Source organism: Symphalangus syndactylus, chromosome 13, assembly GCF_028878055.3.
Source record: "Symphalangus syndactylus isolate Jambi chromosome 13, NHGRI_mSymSyn1-v2.1_pri, whole genome shotgun sequence".
NCBI classification, from domain to species: domain Eukaryota; kingdom Metazoa; phylum Chordata; class Mammalia; order Primates; family Hylobatidae; genus Symphalangus; species Symphalangus syndactylus.
The window spans coordinates 59,981,866-59,995,864 of NC_072435.2; the positions used below are offsets into that span (position 1 = coordinate 59,981,866).

At 48.4% G+C, this 13,999-nt stretch overlaps 1 protein-coding gene across 7 annotated transcripts in view; it reads right to left on the reverse strand.

Moving 5' to 3' along the window:
* Positions 1-13,735, reverse strand: part of ZFP82 (ZFP82 zinc finger protein) — a 39,149-nt gene extending 25,414 nt beyond the window's left edge. For 2 of the 7 annotated variants that reach the window (XM_063614148.1, XM_055239686.2), the window contains exons 1-2: positions 13,548-13,704; positions 4,202-4,288 (exon numbers count right to left, since the gene is read on the reverse strand). In XM_063614148.1, the coding sequence (XP_063470218.1) occupies positions 4,202-4,210 (9 nt within the window). In that variant the 5' untranslated portion in view covers positions 4,211-4,288; positions 13,548-13,704. Of the gene's footprint in view, positions 1-4,201; positions 4,289-13,537 lie in introns of all 7 variants that reach the window. The other 5 variants (XM_055239689.2, XM_055239687.2, XM_055239684.2 and 2 more) reach the window with 5 other exon arrangements.
* Positions 13,736-13,999: the final 264 nt, after the last annotated feature.

Here is a 13,999-nt window from a genome sequence, read left to right on the forward strand (position 1 = left end):
ATCCTGTTGCTACAGACATAGACTCTTATACTCTGGCAAATCTTAATAATCTAGATATGCCTGGGAAAGAAAAAAAAAATCAGTTTTCCAATTAAATGAAATACTGTATATAAGCCTTTGCCTACTATGTCTCCCTCATAAATTCCCAAGGAAGGTGAGTTCTTCCACCCCTTTCTTCTTAAAGAACAGATTTTTTTTTAAAGTCTCCCTCCCTACAATACCTTTATCTTAGAAAAGGATCTAAATGCAATTAGAGAATGTCTTCTAAGTTTATCCTAGAAGCAGATCATATCATAGGCATTTTTCTAATTATGACTGTTGAAAATTGGTTGTACAGGCCGGGCGCAGTGGCTCACACCTGTAATCCCATCACTTTGACAGGCCGAGGTGGGAGGATCACCTGAGGTCGGGAGTTCGAGACCAGCCTCACCAACAGGAGAACCCTTGTCTCTACTAAAAATACAAAATTAGTTGGGCCTGGTGGCACACGCCTGTAATCCTAGCTACTCAGGAGGCTAAGGCAAGAGAATCGCTTGAACCCCGGAAGCAGAGGTTGTGGTGAGCCGAGATCACGCCATTGCACTCCAGCCTGGCCAACAAGAACAAAACTCCATCTCAAAAAAAAAAAAAAATGGTTATATAACAGTCTATACAATGCATATATGAGATTTAATCATTCTTCTATACTTAGATATTTTGGTTGGACAAAACCTTAAGATCCTCCTCAATTCTGGGAGTCAACGTGACTACTTAAGTACCTGGATTACCTTCTCACATGCTATCACTTTCCATCCCTCACTGTATGCCTTCCTAGTTCCTGAGTTAAAGGATATTGATACAGCATAATCCAGAATCACAAAGATGTCATTCTAGACCAGCATATCCTGTTCAACCAAAAATGGAATCTTGTTCCTGAGTGTAACTCAGGAATTCCAAGAGAAGATCTCAGATCTCTCTGTAAGACCTAGCCACACCCCCTGCTCAGTCCTAAAAGCCTCACAGAGCATGAGATCTTATGATATACTGAGGCTGAGGCCAACCAACAGCAACTCTTACCTTTTTGTTTTTTAACTTTTTTTTTTTGAGACGGAGTCTCTCTCTGTCACCCAGGCTGGAGTACAGTGGCACATCCATAGCTTCACTGCAGCCTCAAATTCCTGGGCTCAAGCAATCCTCCATGTCAACCTCTGAATAGGTGGGACTACAGGTGCAAGCCACCATGCCCAGCCACGACCCTTATCTTACGTACTTGGAAAACTCAAAGTTCAGTGTTCCTATGAGTGGCTAAATGGGCCCATGGTCAAATATTTAAGAGATTTCATTTTTCCTCCATCGCAGCTTTTAGCAGAAGAGTGAGCACATATAGGAGATGCTGAATAATTTCTTCAACAAATACAAGAACAATGACTCCTTCCTTCCTTCCTTCCTTCCTTCCTTCCTTCCTTCCTTCCTTCCCTCCCTCCCTCCCTCCCTCCCTCCTTTCTTTCTTTCTTTTTCTTTCTTTCTCTTTCCCGCTCTGGCCCAGGCTACAATCTACTCCGCTTGCTGCTGCCCGCGCCGCGGACTGCCTGGGACTGCCGGCGCGCGTGACCTCTCCTTTCACTGCAGGCACGCGTTCGCCATCTTGGCCACGCTGGTCGCCAGCTGCTGACGCCGAGTGCTCTGCCCGCCTCAGCCTCCCGAGGTACTGGGACTACAGACGGAGTCTCGCTCACCCAGTGCTCGGTGTTGCCCGGGCTGGAGTGCAGTGGCGTGGTCTGGCCTCGCGGCAGCCTCTGCCCCCCAGCCGCCTGCCTTGGCCTACCAGGGTGCTGGGATTGCAGCCCCTGCCTGGCCGCCGCCCCATCTGGGAGGTGGGGAGCGCCTCTGCCCGGCCGCCCCGTCTGGGAAGTGAGGAGCGCCTCTGCCCGGCCACCAACCGTCTGGGAAGTGAGGAGCGCCTCTGCCCGGCCACCCACCGTCTGGGAAGTGAGGAGCGCCTCTGCCCGGCCACCCACCGTCTGGGAAGTGAGGAGCGCCTCTGCCCGGCCGCCCCGTCTGGGAAGTGAGGAGCACCTCTGCCCGGCCACCCATCGTCTGGGAAGTGAGGAGCACCTCTGCCTGGCCACCCATCATCTGGGAAGTGAGGAGCGCCTCTGCCCGGCCGCCCCGTCTGGGAAGTGAGGAGCACCTCTGCCCGGCCACCCATCGTCTGGGAAGTGAGGAGCGCCTCTGCCCGGCCTCCCATCGTCTGGGAGGTGAGGAGCGCCTCTGCCTGGCCGCCCCGACCGGGAAGAAGTGAGGAGCGCCTCTGCCCAGCCGCCCCCTCTGGGAAGAAGTGAGGAGCGCCTCTGCCCGGCCGCCCCGTCCGGGAAGAAGTGAGGAGCGCCTCTGCCCGGGCGCCCTGTCCGGGAAGAAGTGAGGAGCGCCTCTGCCCGGCCGCCCCGTCCGGGAAGAAGTGAGGAGTGCCTCTGCCCGGCCGCCCCGTCTGGGAAGTGAGGAGCACCTCTGCCCGGCCGCCCCGGCCGGGAAGAAATGAGGAGCACCTCTGCCCGGGCGCCCCATCCGGGAAGAAGTGAGGAGCGCCTCTACCCGGCCGCCCCATCCGGGAAGAAGTGAGGAGCTCCTCTGCCCGGCCACCCATCTTCTGGGAAGTGAGGAGCGCCTCTGCCCGGCCACCCATCGTCTGGGAAGTGAGGAGCGCCTCTGCCCGGCCGCCCCGTCTGGGAAGTGAGGAGCGCCTCTGCCCGGCCGCCCCGTCTGGGAAGTGAGGAGTGCCTCTGCCCGGCCACCCATCGTCTGGGAAGTGAGCAGCGCCTCTGCCCGGCCGCCCCGTCCGGGAAGAAGTGAGGAGCGCCTCTGCCCGGCCGCCCCGTCCGGGAAGAAGTGAGGAGCGCCTCTGCCCGGCCGCCCCGTCCGGGAAGAAGTGAGGAGCGCCTCTGCCCGGCCGCCCCGTCCGGGAAGAAGTGAGGAGCGCCTCTGCCCGGCCGCCCCGTCCGGGAAGAAGTGAGGAGCGCCTCTGCCCGGCCGCCCCGTCTGGGAGATGAGGAGCGCCTCTGCCCGGCTACCCATCGTCTGGGAGGTGAGGAGCGCCTCTGCCCGGCCCCCCATCGTCTGGGAGGTGAGGAGCGCCTCTGCCCGGCCACCCATCGTCTGGGAGGTGAGGAGCGCCTCTGCCCGGCCACCCATCGTCTGGAAAGTGAGGAGCGCCTCTGCCTGGCTGCCCCATCTGGGAAGTGAGGAGTGCCTCTGCCCGGCCACCCATCTTCTGGGAAGTGAGGAGCGCCTCTGCCCGGCCGCCCCGTCTGGGAAGTGAGGAGCGCCTCTGCCCGGCCGCCCCGTCCGGGAAGAAGTGAGGAGCGCCTCTGCCCGGCCACCCATCGTCTGGGAAGTGAGGAGCGCCTCTGCCCGGCCACCTATCGTCTGGGAAGAAGTGAGGACCGTCTCTGCCTGGCCGCCCCGTCTGGGAAGTGAGGAGCTCCTCTGCCCGGCCGCCCCGTGTCTGGGTAGAAGTGAGGAGCTCCTCTGCCTGGCCGCTCCGTCTGGGAGGTCTACCACGGAGGCCAGAAGCAATGTGGGGGCTGGACGTGGTGGCTCACGCCTGTGGTCCCGGCACTCTGGGGGGCGAGGCGGGTTGATCACTTCGGGCTAGGAGTTCAAGACCAGTCTGGCCAACTTGGCGAAACATGAAGAATACAACAGACAAACCAACCAACCAACTCAGTGACAACAAAACAGGTCTACCCTGGAGTCATACTCTAATTTTTTCTATTTTCCTCCCTTTCTGATCCTTTATCCCACTTTCTTTTTCTTCCTCTTCCTTCTCCCTCTTCTTTGTCAAATAGAGGATTGAGTTATTATCACTGATCCATATAAAGTCCCTCTCTCATTTATTTTAACTCCCACCCCCCATTTCTATTCCCCGACTTCCCATGTGCAACCTTCCTAATATGTTTGATACGCATCTTTTTGTTTGTATGTATTTTTAGAAAATGTTTATTGTTTTTGTATGCAAAAAAAATTAATAAAAAAAAAAAAAAAAGAACAATGACTAGAATAAAAAGTGTTCATAGGACAAGCATTGTGTCTCACCCGCCACTGGATTTGGAAGAACTGAAAGAAGGTTCTTGGATGGAGCTCTGATAGTTAGGAAGTTTGAGAATAAAAAAATGGTCACAGAACCTTAACATGATAGTATTCCCAGAAGGAGAAAAAAACTTACAAGGGCCATGGTATAGAAATTCAAGAACTGGTCAGTCCTCCTTGGGGTTTACTTGCCAGGAGAAGCACGGAGTCCACAGAGGCTGATCTAGGGAGAGGAAAACAAGGCCATGAGATCAGATGGACCTCAGAAATCCCCAAATGACTTGAGTTACTATGACCTTTCCCCTCTCTTCTGATCTCTCCACCACAGCTCCTCCAACACACATGCGCACACACACACATAGGCAGAGAGAGAGAGAGAGAAATTTGAGGGTGTCTGGATGAGTCTAATCCCTTGCTAATTCCAGGGCTGATAAGGGGCTGTATCATCTAATCCACAGTCTTCCTCCTTCAAAGTTTCATAGGCCTGTTTAGATTCACCAGAAACAAAGGGAGAAATTCATAAAGACCAAGGCTGGCAGCCATTACCACCACAAAACTGCTGCACTGGCAGCCCTGCTTGCAGCCAGAACAACTTTCAAAATCCCCTGTGCTCATCACTCTCTCTTTCCAGTCAGAATCGGAATCATCCACATTGTTTTCTGGAATGAATTCATTTGCCATTCTCTTTCTTACAACCTAGGCTGAACAGGCATGGATTCATGCTCTTGGTCATTTGACAGTAACAAATGTCTATTTATCAAGAATTCCTGTACGTTGGGTGTTATATATGTATATGTGTGTGTGTATATTTTTGTTGTTGTTGTTTGTTCTTGTTTTTGTTTTTTTGAGATGGAGTCTTGCTCTTATTGCCCAGGTTGGAGTGCAGTGGCACGATCTTGGCTCACTGCAACCTCCGCCACCTGGGTTCAAGCAATTCTTCTGCCTCAGCCTCCCAAGTAGCTGGGACTACAGGCACGCACCACCACGCCTGGCTAATTTTTCGATTTTTAGTAGAGACCAGGTTTCACCATATTCAGCAGGCTGGTCTCGAACTCTTGACTTCGTGATCTGCCCGCCTCGGCATCCCAAAGTGCTGGGATTACAGATGTGAGCCACTGCACCCAGCCTGTTTTATATACATTAACTATATCCTCAGGATTGCTCTTTAGCACAATAATTATTCTATCCATGCAATGGATCAGAAATTCACATGAAGAGAAATAAAACCACTTGGGCTGGGCAAGATGGCTCACGCCTATAATCCCAGCACTATGGGAGGCCAAGGCAGGTGGATCATCTGAGGTCAGGAGTTCGAGACCAGCCTGACCAACATGGTAAAACCCTGTCTCTACTAAAAATACAAAAATTAGTTGGGTGTGGTGGCAGACGCCTATAATCCCAGTTACTGGGGAGGCTGAGGCAGGAGAATTGCTTGGACCTGGGAGGGTGGAGGTTGCAGTGAGCCGAGATTGCGCCATTGCACTCCAGCCTGGGAAACAGAGCAAGACTCCATCAAAAAAAAAAAAAAAAAGGAAATAAAATCACTTGTAGAAATGCAGTTTATGAGTAGCAAAGCTGCATTTGGAATCATTTATCTAACCAGAGTCAGCTTTCCTTCAACTCTAGCTCTTGTCTCTGAAACCCAGAATTTCTATTCCAGTGAGAGAAAACTGGCATGCATGATTCACGAAAATAAAATAAAATAAAAATAACACATTAGCTCACGAACAAGTATCTGAGTACCGATACCCATATTAGCAAGCATGAGAGGAAATGAACATTCTAACCAGTATACTGCAGACTGCATAGATTTTAAAGTATGTACATGCAGCATTTAAACCATGCATACTCTTTGATTCAGAAATTATACTTCGGGGATTAAAAAAATTGTACAGGCCGGGTGCGGTGGCTCACGCTTGTAATCCCAGCACTTTGGGAGGCCGAGGCGGGCGGATCACGAGGTCAGGAGATCGAGACCATGGTGAAACCCCGTCTCTACTAAAAATACAAAAAATTAGCCGGGCGTGGTGGCGGGCGCCTGTAGTCCCAGCTACTCGGAGAGGCTGAGGCAGGAGAATGGTGTGAACCCGGGAGGCGGAGCTTGCAGTGAGCCGAGATCGCGCCACTGCACTCCAGCCTGGGTGACAGAGCGAGACTCCGTCTCAAAAAAAAAAAAAAAAAAAATTGTACATATGATCAAAGGTATGCGTAAGAGTATGTTGACCTTGTTCATAATGGAAAAAAGCTGCAAAGAACCTAAATGTCCTTCAATAGAAAACAGATTAAATAATCCTGGCTAACATGGTGAAACCCTGTCTCTACTAAAAATACAAAAAATTAGCTGGGCATGGTGGCAGGTGCCTGTAAGCCCAGCTACTCGGGAGGCTGAGGCAGGACAATGGCGTGAACCCAGGAGGCGGAGCTTGCAGTGAGCCGGGATCATGCCACTGCACTCCAGTCTGGGCAACAGAGCAAGACCCCGTCTCAAAAAAAAAAATTTTTTTTTAAATTTTTTAAAAAATTTTGATTTTTGATTATTTTATGCTTTATGATTATTAAATAAATCATAAAGCATCCATAGAGTAAAACAAACTGTTGCCATTTAAAAAATGATGATGTAGCTCTTTAACTGGAAATATGGAAATATGTTCAGTACAGTTTGTTGAGTGAAGAGTGCAGTAACAAAGAGTTGTGAGTAGTATGATCCTGTTAAGGTACAGCAAAAACAGATGTGAGAGAAAGAGAGACAGAGAGTGTGTGTGCGCGTGTATGTGTGTGTATTAATCTCTAAGTGCTAAGTTTTAGAAAATATACAAGGACATATAAAATATTCAAGATATATAATCTCTTAGAAAAGTAAAATGAACATTATGAGGACATCTGTAAAGTATACATACAAATCAGCACAAAGAAACACTGACAGGCATCAATAGATAGTGATCTTGATTTTCTTTTTGCTTACATTTATTTCATAATTCTACATGACCATATATACCTTTTTTTTTTTTTTTTTTTTTTGAGACGGCATCTTGCTCTGTCGCCTAGGCTGGAGTGCAGTGGCGCGATCTCTGCTTACTGCAAGCTCCACCTCCCGGGTTCACGCCATTCTCCTGTCGCAGCCTCCCAAGTAGCTGGGACTACAGGCGCCTGCCACCATGCCCGGCTAATTTTTCGTATTTTTAGTAGAGGCGGGGTTTCACCGTGTTAGCCAGGATGGTCTCGATCTCCTGACCTCGTGATCCACCCGCCTCGGCCTCCCAAAGTGCTGGGATTACAGGCATAAGCCACCGCGCCCGGCCGACCATAAACACTTGAAATATATATTTTAACTTTCCATAGTGGAAAACATTCTTTAAATAGGTTAAAGAGATAGTTTTTAAAGTAGTTATCCCTTGAACTTGGAGAAAAAAACTCAATGTCCTAAACGCAGCTGCTATGTTTTTACTGGTTTTGTTGATTTCAGCTCCCAAAATCTGAACCGACTCTATGATTTCTAAGTGTGTTCATGTATGTCGGAGTTCTGCCTATGTAAACATGGCTAAACATCTTCAATTAAGGCCTTGTTTCACTGCTGCTACTTCTCATGACTTCTTGACCAAGCTTTTGTTTTGTTTCTGAAAGAGTTGTTTTAGCCATGAGGTCCTCCTAGGAGCTGCTGAATCTTCTTGTCCTGTTCATTTGCATCAACATCATGAGAATAAAAGTGATAAGGCACATGTCTATTACATAAAATCCATTACCCCATAGGAACCCCATGAGTTTGGTATTATTTGGTCGTGACCTGACAATGCTTGCTATAATTAGCTGTCTCCTTCCCATGACCTCTCAAGCCATGCCACCTGACTTCTTCAATCACCTTTACCTCACCTATCTCAGTCTTATTCTTGCACAGGCTTATCTACCTTGAAAGATAACAAACAACCTAAGGATACTAACTATGTCATTTTGGTCACTGTATTTCCCCCAAGGACTGGCACAGGATCTGGCATATTGTGAGTACTTTATAAATGTCTCATAATTCAACCCAGAAATTCCACTTTTAGGAATTTATCATTAGGAAATATTTGTAAAAGTATACAACTCTGTATTGCAACAGAGTTCATCAAAGAATAATTTATTGGCCAGGCACAGTGGCTCATGCCTGTAACCAATGCTTTGGGAGGCCGAGGTGGGCAGATCACTTGAGGTCAGCAGTTCAAGACTAGCCTGGCCAACATGATGAAACTCCATCTCTACTAATAATACAAAAATTAGCTGGGTGTGGTGGCAGACACCTGTAATCCCAGCTACTTGGGAGGCTGAGGCAGGAGAATCACTTGAACCTGGGAGGCGGAGGTTGCAGTAAGCCGAGATTGCACCACTGCACTTCACCCTGGGCAACAGTGAGATTCCGTCTCAAAAAAAAAAGAATAATTTACGACAACCTGAAATCAAATACCTAACAGTAGGCAACAAGTTGAATAAATGACGTCCCACTATATTATAGCATATTATGCAATTATTAATGATGGCATTGGTCCATATTAATTAAAGAAGGAAGATATTCATGATAAATTACTAGCTATGGGAGTCAGACTAAAAGAATGTACAATGTTGAGAGGTAGCAGACTCTCAGTTATTAAAAATACAGGCTTTGTTATCAAGATTCAGGATATGAACAGAGCTCTGAGAATTATTAACTGTGAGAATTTGGATGCATTAATTTTCAGTGTCTCAAGTTTCTTCAGAGATAAATTAAGGAATCAACAGTACCTACCTTATAGGGTTATTGTGAAGGTTAAGAACATAATACATAAAGCACTTAAAATGGCTTACTATAAGCACTAAATTCAGTGAAAAACATTACATACCCCCATTCCATTATTTTAAAAATTATCTTCAACAATTTTCAATTTAAAAATTTGGTATTTGCTGATAAATTATCTTTAACAATTTCAATAGTAGTCTCTCTAAAAACTTCTTGAGATTTTTCAGCATTGCTCTTAAAACATTGATAAATGCTAGAACTAGGCTTGAAAATGTAATTCTACTTTTTTTTTTTTTTTTTTTTGAGACGGAATCTTGCTCTGTCGCCAGGCTGGAATGCAGTGGCACGATCTCGGCTCACTGCAACCTCTGCCTCCTGGGTTCAAGCAATTCCCCTGCCTCAGCCTCCCAAGTAACTGGGACTGCAGGAGCATGCCACCACACCCAGCTAATTTTTTGTATTTTAGTACAGACAGGGTTTCACCATGTTGGCCAGGATGGTCTCCATCTCCTGACCTCATGATCTGCCTGCCTCGGCCTCCCAAAGTGTTGGAATTATAGGGATGAGCCACTGCACCTGGCCTATGTAATTCTTCTTAATAATGTTATCAAAAAAGGATTCACAGAAATCGAAAAGTAGAGCAAGGCCCCTGTTACTTTCCATCCCTAGTAGCTCCAAAGGGACACCATTCCATATCATAAAACCAGCTCAAGAATTTTGCTTTGATAAGGTATCACATTAAAAACTTTTTTTTTTTTTTTAAGACAGAGTTTTGCTCCTGTTGCCCGGGCTGGAGTGCAATGGCACGATCTTGGCTCACTGCAACCTCCACCTCCTGGGTTCAAGTGGTTCTCCTGCCTCAGCCTCCCAAGTAGCTGGGATTACAGGCATGCGCCACCATGCCTGGCTAATTTTGTATTTTTAGTAGAGACGGTTTCACCATGTTAGTCAGGCTGGTCTGGAACTCTTGACCTCAGGTGATCCGCCCGCCTTGGCCTCCCAAAGTGCTGGAATTATAGGCGTGAGCCACCAGGCCCAACCTCTTTTTCCTTTTTCAAACAAAGTGTTGGAGAGTCTTTGTCTCCTTAAATGGTCAATTGTTGTGATTCTATTTTGGAAAACAAACACGTGCACAAGTGCACAGAAAAAAATGGGAAAACAAACATTAGAATAGTCAATATTTATTCTGGATGGTGAGACTATGGGCAACTTAAATTTTATTCTTATAGAGTGAAGATGACTGGGTGGTAGGAGATGGAGAAAATCTGTTCTGAATAGTACTAAATATAGTTGGCAGCTTAAACTAGGACTTTCTTTTTTTTTTTGGAGACAAGAGTCTCACTCTGTCACCCAGGCTGGAGTGTAATGGCAGGATCTCAGCTCACTGCAACCTCTGCCTCATGGGTTCAAGCAATTCTTCTGCCTCAGCCTCCCAAGTAGCTGGGATTACAGGCACGCACCACCATGCCCAGATAATTTTTGTATTTTTAGTAGAGACGGGGTTTCACCATATTGGCCAGATTGGTCTCAAACTCCTGACCTCAGGTGATCCGCCCACCTCAGCCTCCCAAAGTGTTGAGATTACAGGTGTGAGCCACTGCGCCCAACCAATTAAACTATTTTCATACAAATAAAATTAAAAACACAGTTGTGAAGAGGGAATATCTTTTAGTTGTTAAGAAAATTGTGATTCTAGGCCGGGCGCGGTGGCTCACGCCTGTAATCCCAGCACTTTGGGAGGCCGAGGCGGGTGGATCACGAGGTCAGGAGATCGAGACCATCCTGGCTAACACGGTGAAACCCCATCTCTACTAAAAATACGAAAAATTAGCCGGGCGAGGTGGCGGGCGCCTGTAGTCCCAGCTGCTTGGAAGGCTGAGGCAGGAGAATGGCATGAACCCCGGGGGGCAGAGCCTGCAGTGAGCCGAAATCGCGCCACTGCACTCCAGCCTGGGTGGCAGAGCGAGACTCCGTCTCAAAAAAAAGAAAATTGTGATTCTATAAGCCTGCGACATAAGTGGGTTTTGGGAAAATAAACGACAGTGTGGCACAAATAAGTAACACCCATCATCAGTTCTTTAACTATTCTTCATCAAAACAATGGGCTATTTTCACTATCAAGATTCTTCTATGAATGAACACAATCAAGCAACATTCCTAAATTCAGTAAAAGTACACCAAAGCAGACAGAACAGTGTGGTAAACAACAGTTTATCTTTTTTCTCCACTAAGAAACTAGTTTTATATTATGCATAATCCTTGCAAAATGTTTTATAAATCTCTAGCTTATTAAAAGGGATTCATACATGATTAAAGGTTTCGTGAGTCATCTTGTTCAAAACTATTGCTTAGACAACATCGATCACAAGCTGTTTTTTCCTTCTCATAATTAACAGTATTTATTAATGGCAAAAAGCTGCATCACATGGAGTGTGGCTTATTTAATCATTTCCTACTATTAGACACTAATTTTGTGTCTAACATTGAAAAACATTCTCAAAGGTTACAGACTTTGATTCTAGGCCAGTAGATCTGAATCTTAATGGGTCATGTTCGATAATCTCATTAAATTACATATTTTCTCCCCATAAAAGTGGCATTTTAACAGATATCTATAACAATTTTATGTACAATTTCAAAGAGTGTCTGGTCCCCTGAAAGCCTCAAATGAATTCAGATTACTTCTGGTTAAGAATTCCTGTTCTACGGCCAGGCATGGTGGCTCATGCCTGTAATCCCAGTACTTTGGGAGGCCGAGGCGGGCGGATCACCTGAGGTCGGGAGTTCAAGACCAGCCTGACCAACATGCAGAAACCCCGTCTCTACTAAAAATACAAGATTAGCCGGGCATGGTGGCACATGCCTGTAATCCCAGCTACTAGGGTGGCTGAGGCAGGAAAATCACTTGAACCTGGGAGGCGGAGGTTGTGGTGAGCTGGGATCATGCCATCGCACTCCAGCCTGGGCAACAAGAGCGAAATTCCATCTCAAAAAAAAAAAAAAAAAAAAGAATTCCTGTTCTAGGCTGGGTGTGTTGGCTCATGCCTGTCATTCCAGCACTTTGGGAGGCCGAGGCGGGCAGATCACTTGAGGCCAGGAATTTGAGACCAGCCTGGCCAACATGGTAAAACCCGGTCTTTACTAAAAATGCAAAAATTAGCCGGGTGTGGTGGCACAGGCCTGTAATCCCAGCTACTTGAGAGGCTGAGGTATAAGAATCGCTTGAACCACGTAGAGGGAGGTTGCAGGGAGCCGAAATTGTGCCACTGCACTCCAACCCGGGTGACAGAGCAAGACCCTGTCTCAAAAAAAAAAAAAAAAAAAAAAAAAAAGAATTCCTGTTTTAGACTATTTAAGCATCTGGCTCATTTATTTTTTTACTAGGAAATATTCATCACAATTGGCTTAGTATTTTCATTTCCCCCCATCTATAGAAGGCTGATATAGAATTGCCCCAAATCAAAACTTAAGAATACATAGCTAATGTTTATTAAGTACTAACGAGGTCTCAGGAACTGTTCTAAGAGCTTTACACATAGTAATTAAAAGAAGGCCCACAGAAGTAATGAAAAACATCTACCAAATGGGTATGTGCATACAGGCTCTCGGGAGGGGACCTAGGTATCAGCTCAGTGGACAGGACATTTATGGAGAACGAAACAAATATTCTCATGTCCTAAGAAATAAGAATGCATTTCACAGAAGAAAGCAGAAACACCTACTCGCCTGGACCTTGACTTAAACAGGCAACACCAATTCATTCCTCCTCCCCCTCAGACGCCTTTTCTTAAAGAGTTGGGCAGGACTGGCTAAGAAGGGAACCAGGCTTTTCTTGCAGCCCAGCCTCGCATGGTTAAATTAGGGCACAATGGCCCCACCGCCCACCCACACATAACCAGAGTAACATAAGAGAGAGGGCGTTATTAACTCTTTCCAGTATCAAAGAAAGGCCAGGGTCATGGATGCCCGGGGCTAGAACTGGAGTTCACAATAGCTTCCTGGAAGCAATGCTGTGGTTCTGAAACCTGCAGCTGGACTCTTCAGAGCTGTGAGTGCACGTGCATGGGTCCAGGTCCGCGGGGAGGTGGTGTGGGAGTCCCTTCCAGGAGCAAGCCTGGGCGAGAGCGGGGGCTCGTTCAGTTCTAATATTCCTATCCCAAGGTCGGGTCTGAGCCTTGTTTCGCTGTTGCCCAGGCTGGAGAGTAGTGGTGCTATCATAGCTCACTGCAGCCTCGACCTAGGCTCAAGCCATCCTCCCGCCTCAGCCTCTCAAGTAGCTGGGACCACAGGAGCACGCCACCACACCCGGCTCATTTTTTAAATTTCTGGTACAGATGGGAGTTTCGCTTTGCTGCCCAGGCTGATCTCGAACTCCTGGCTTCCAGCGATCCTCCCGCCTCGCTCTCCCAGAGCTCTGGGATTACAGATATGAGCCACCTGGTCCGGCCTAGTCTGCGCCTTTCTGCTGGGAGTCTTCTCTGGCGCGCAGAAACTGACCAAGGGCCATTTCTCTGCAGCTGGGCCCCATGTGGGCAAAGGATGCTGGGGTCAGTCACGCACTCCACGGCCACAACAACCTTCGCTCATACAATAGTCTCTGCACCCAAGTCAGCCGCACAGACGCCGTCACGTCCCAGCCCCAGCCCCGTCACGCCCACGACACACACACCCGGGCCTGAGGCGCGGGCTCCCGCCCCTCTGCGATACTGCGGTGGCCCCGCTTACCTCTCCTTACCCCCTGGGCCGCAGTGCTTTTCCTACGGATTACCAGGACCGACGCTCCGGGACAGGACTGCTCACTCGGGGCGCGAACCCGAGGTACAGCGATGCCCGAACGGAGGGAGCCGCTGCGGGGTCGGGCCACAATCCCCAGGGCCTAACGGGCTGCGCGCGGAGGCTGCTGGGAGGGCTGGGCGCGCTCACGGAGTGCGCAGGCGCGGCCAGTCTCAAGGGTCCGCTCGCTGGTGCAGCCCCAGCTCTGCGTGAACCCGGAGCCGGAGCTAGGTCCCTCTCAGCGAGGCTACGCTTCGAGTCCCTTAGCGCCTGGGGACTGCGCGGCAGGGCCTGGAGGGGAGCGGGGACAGATGGCTGGCGCGTTAAATAGGGGCGCCCGCGACCGCCTCTCTATAGTGCCAACTAGGGAGCCCTGTGAGCGAGGACGGCGCTGCGAGTCTGTCCCTGGCGCGG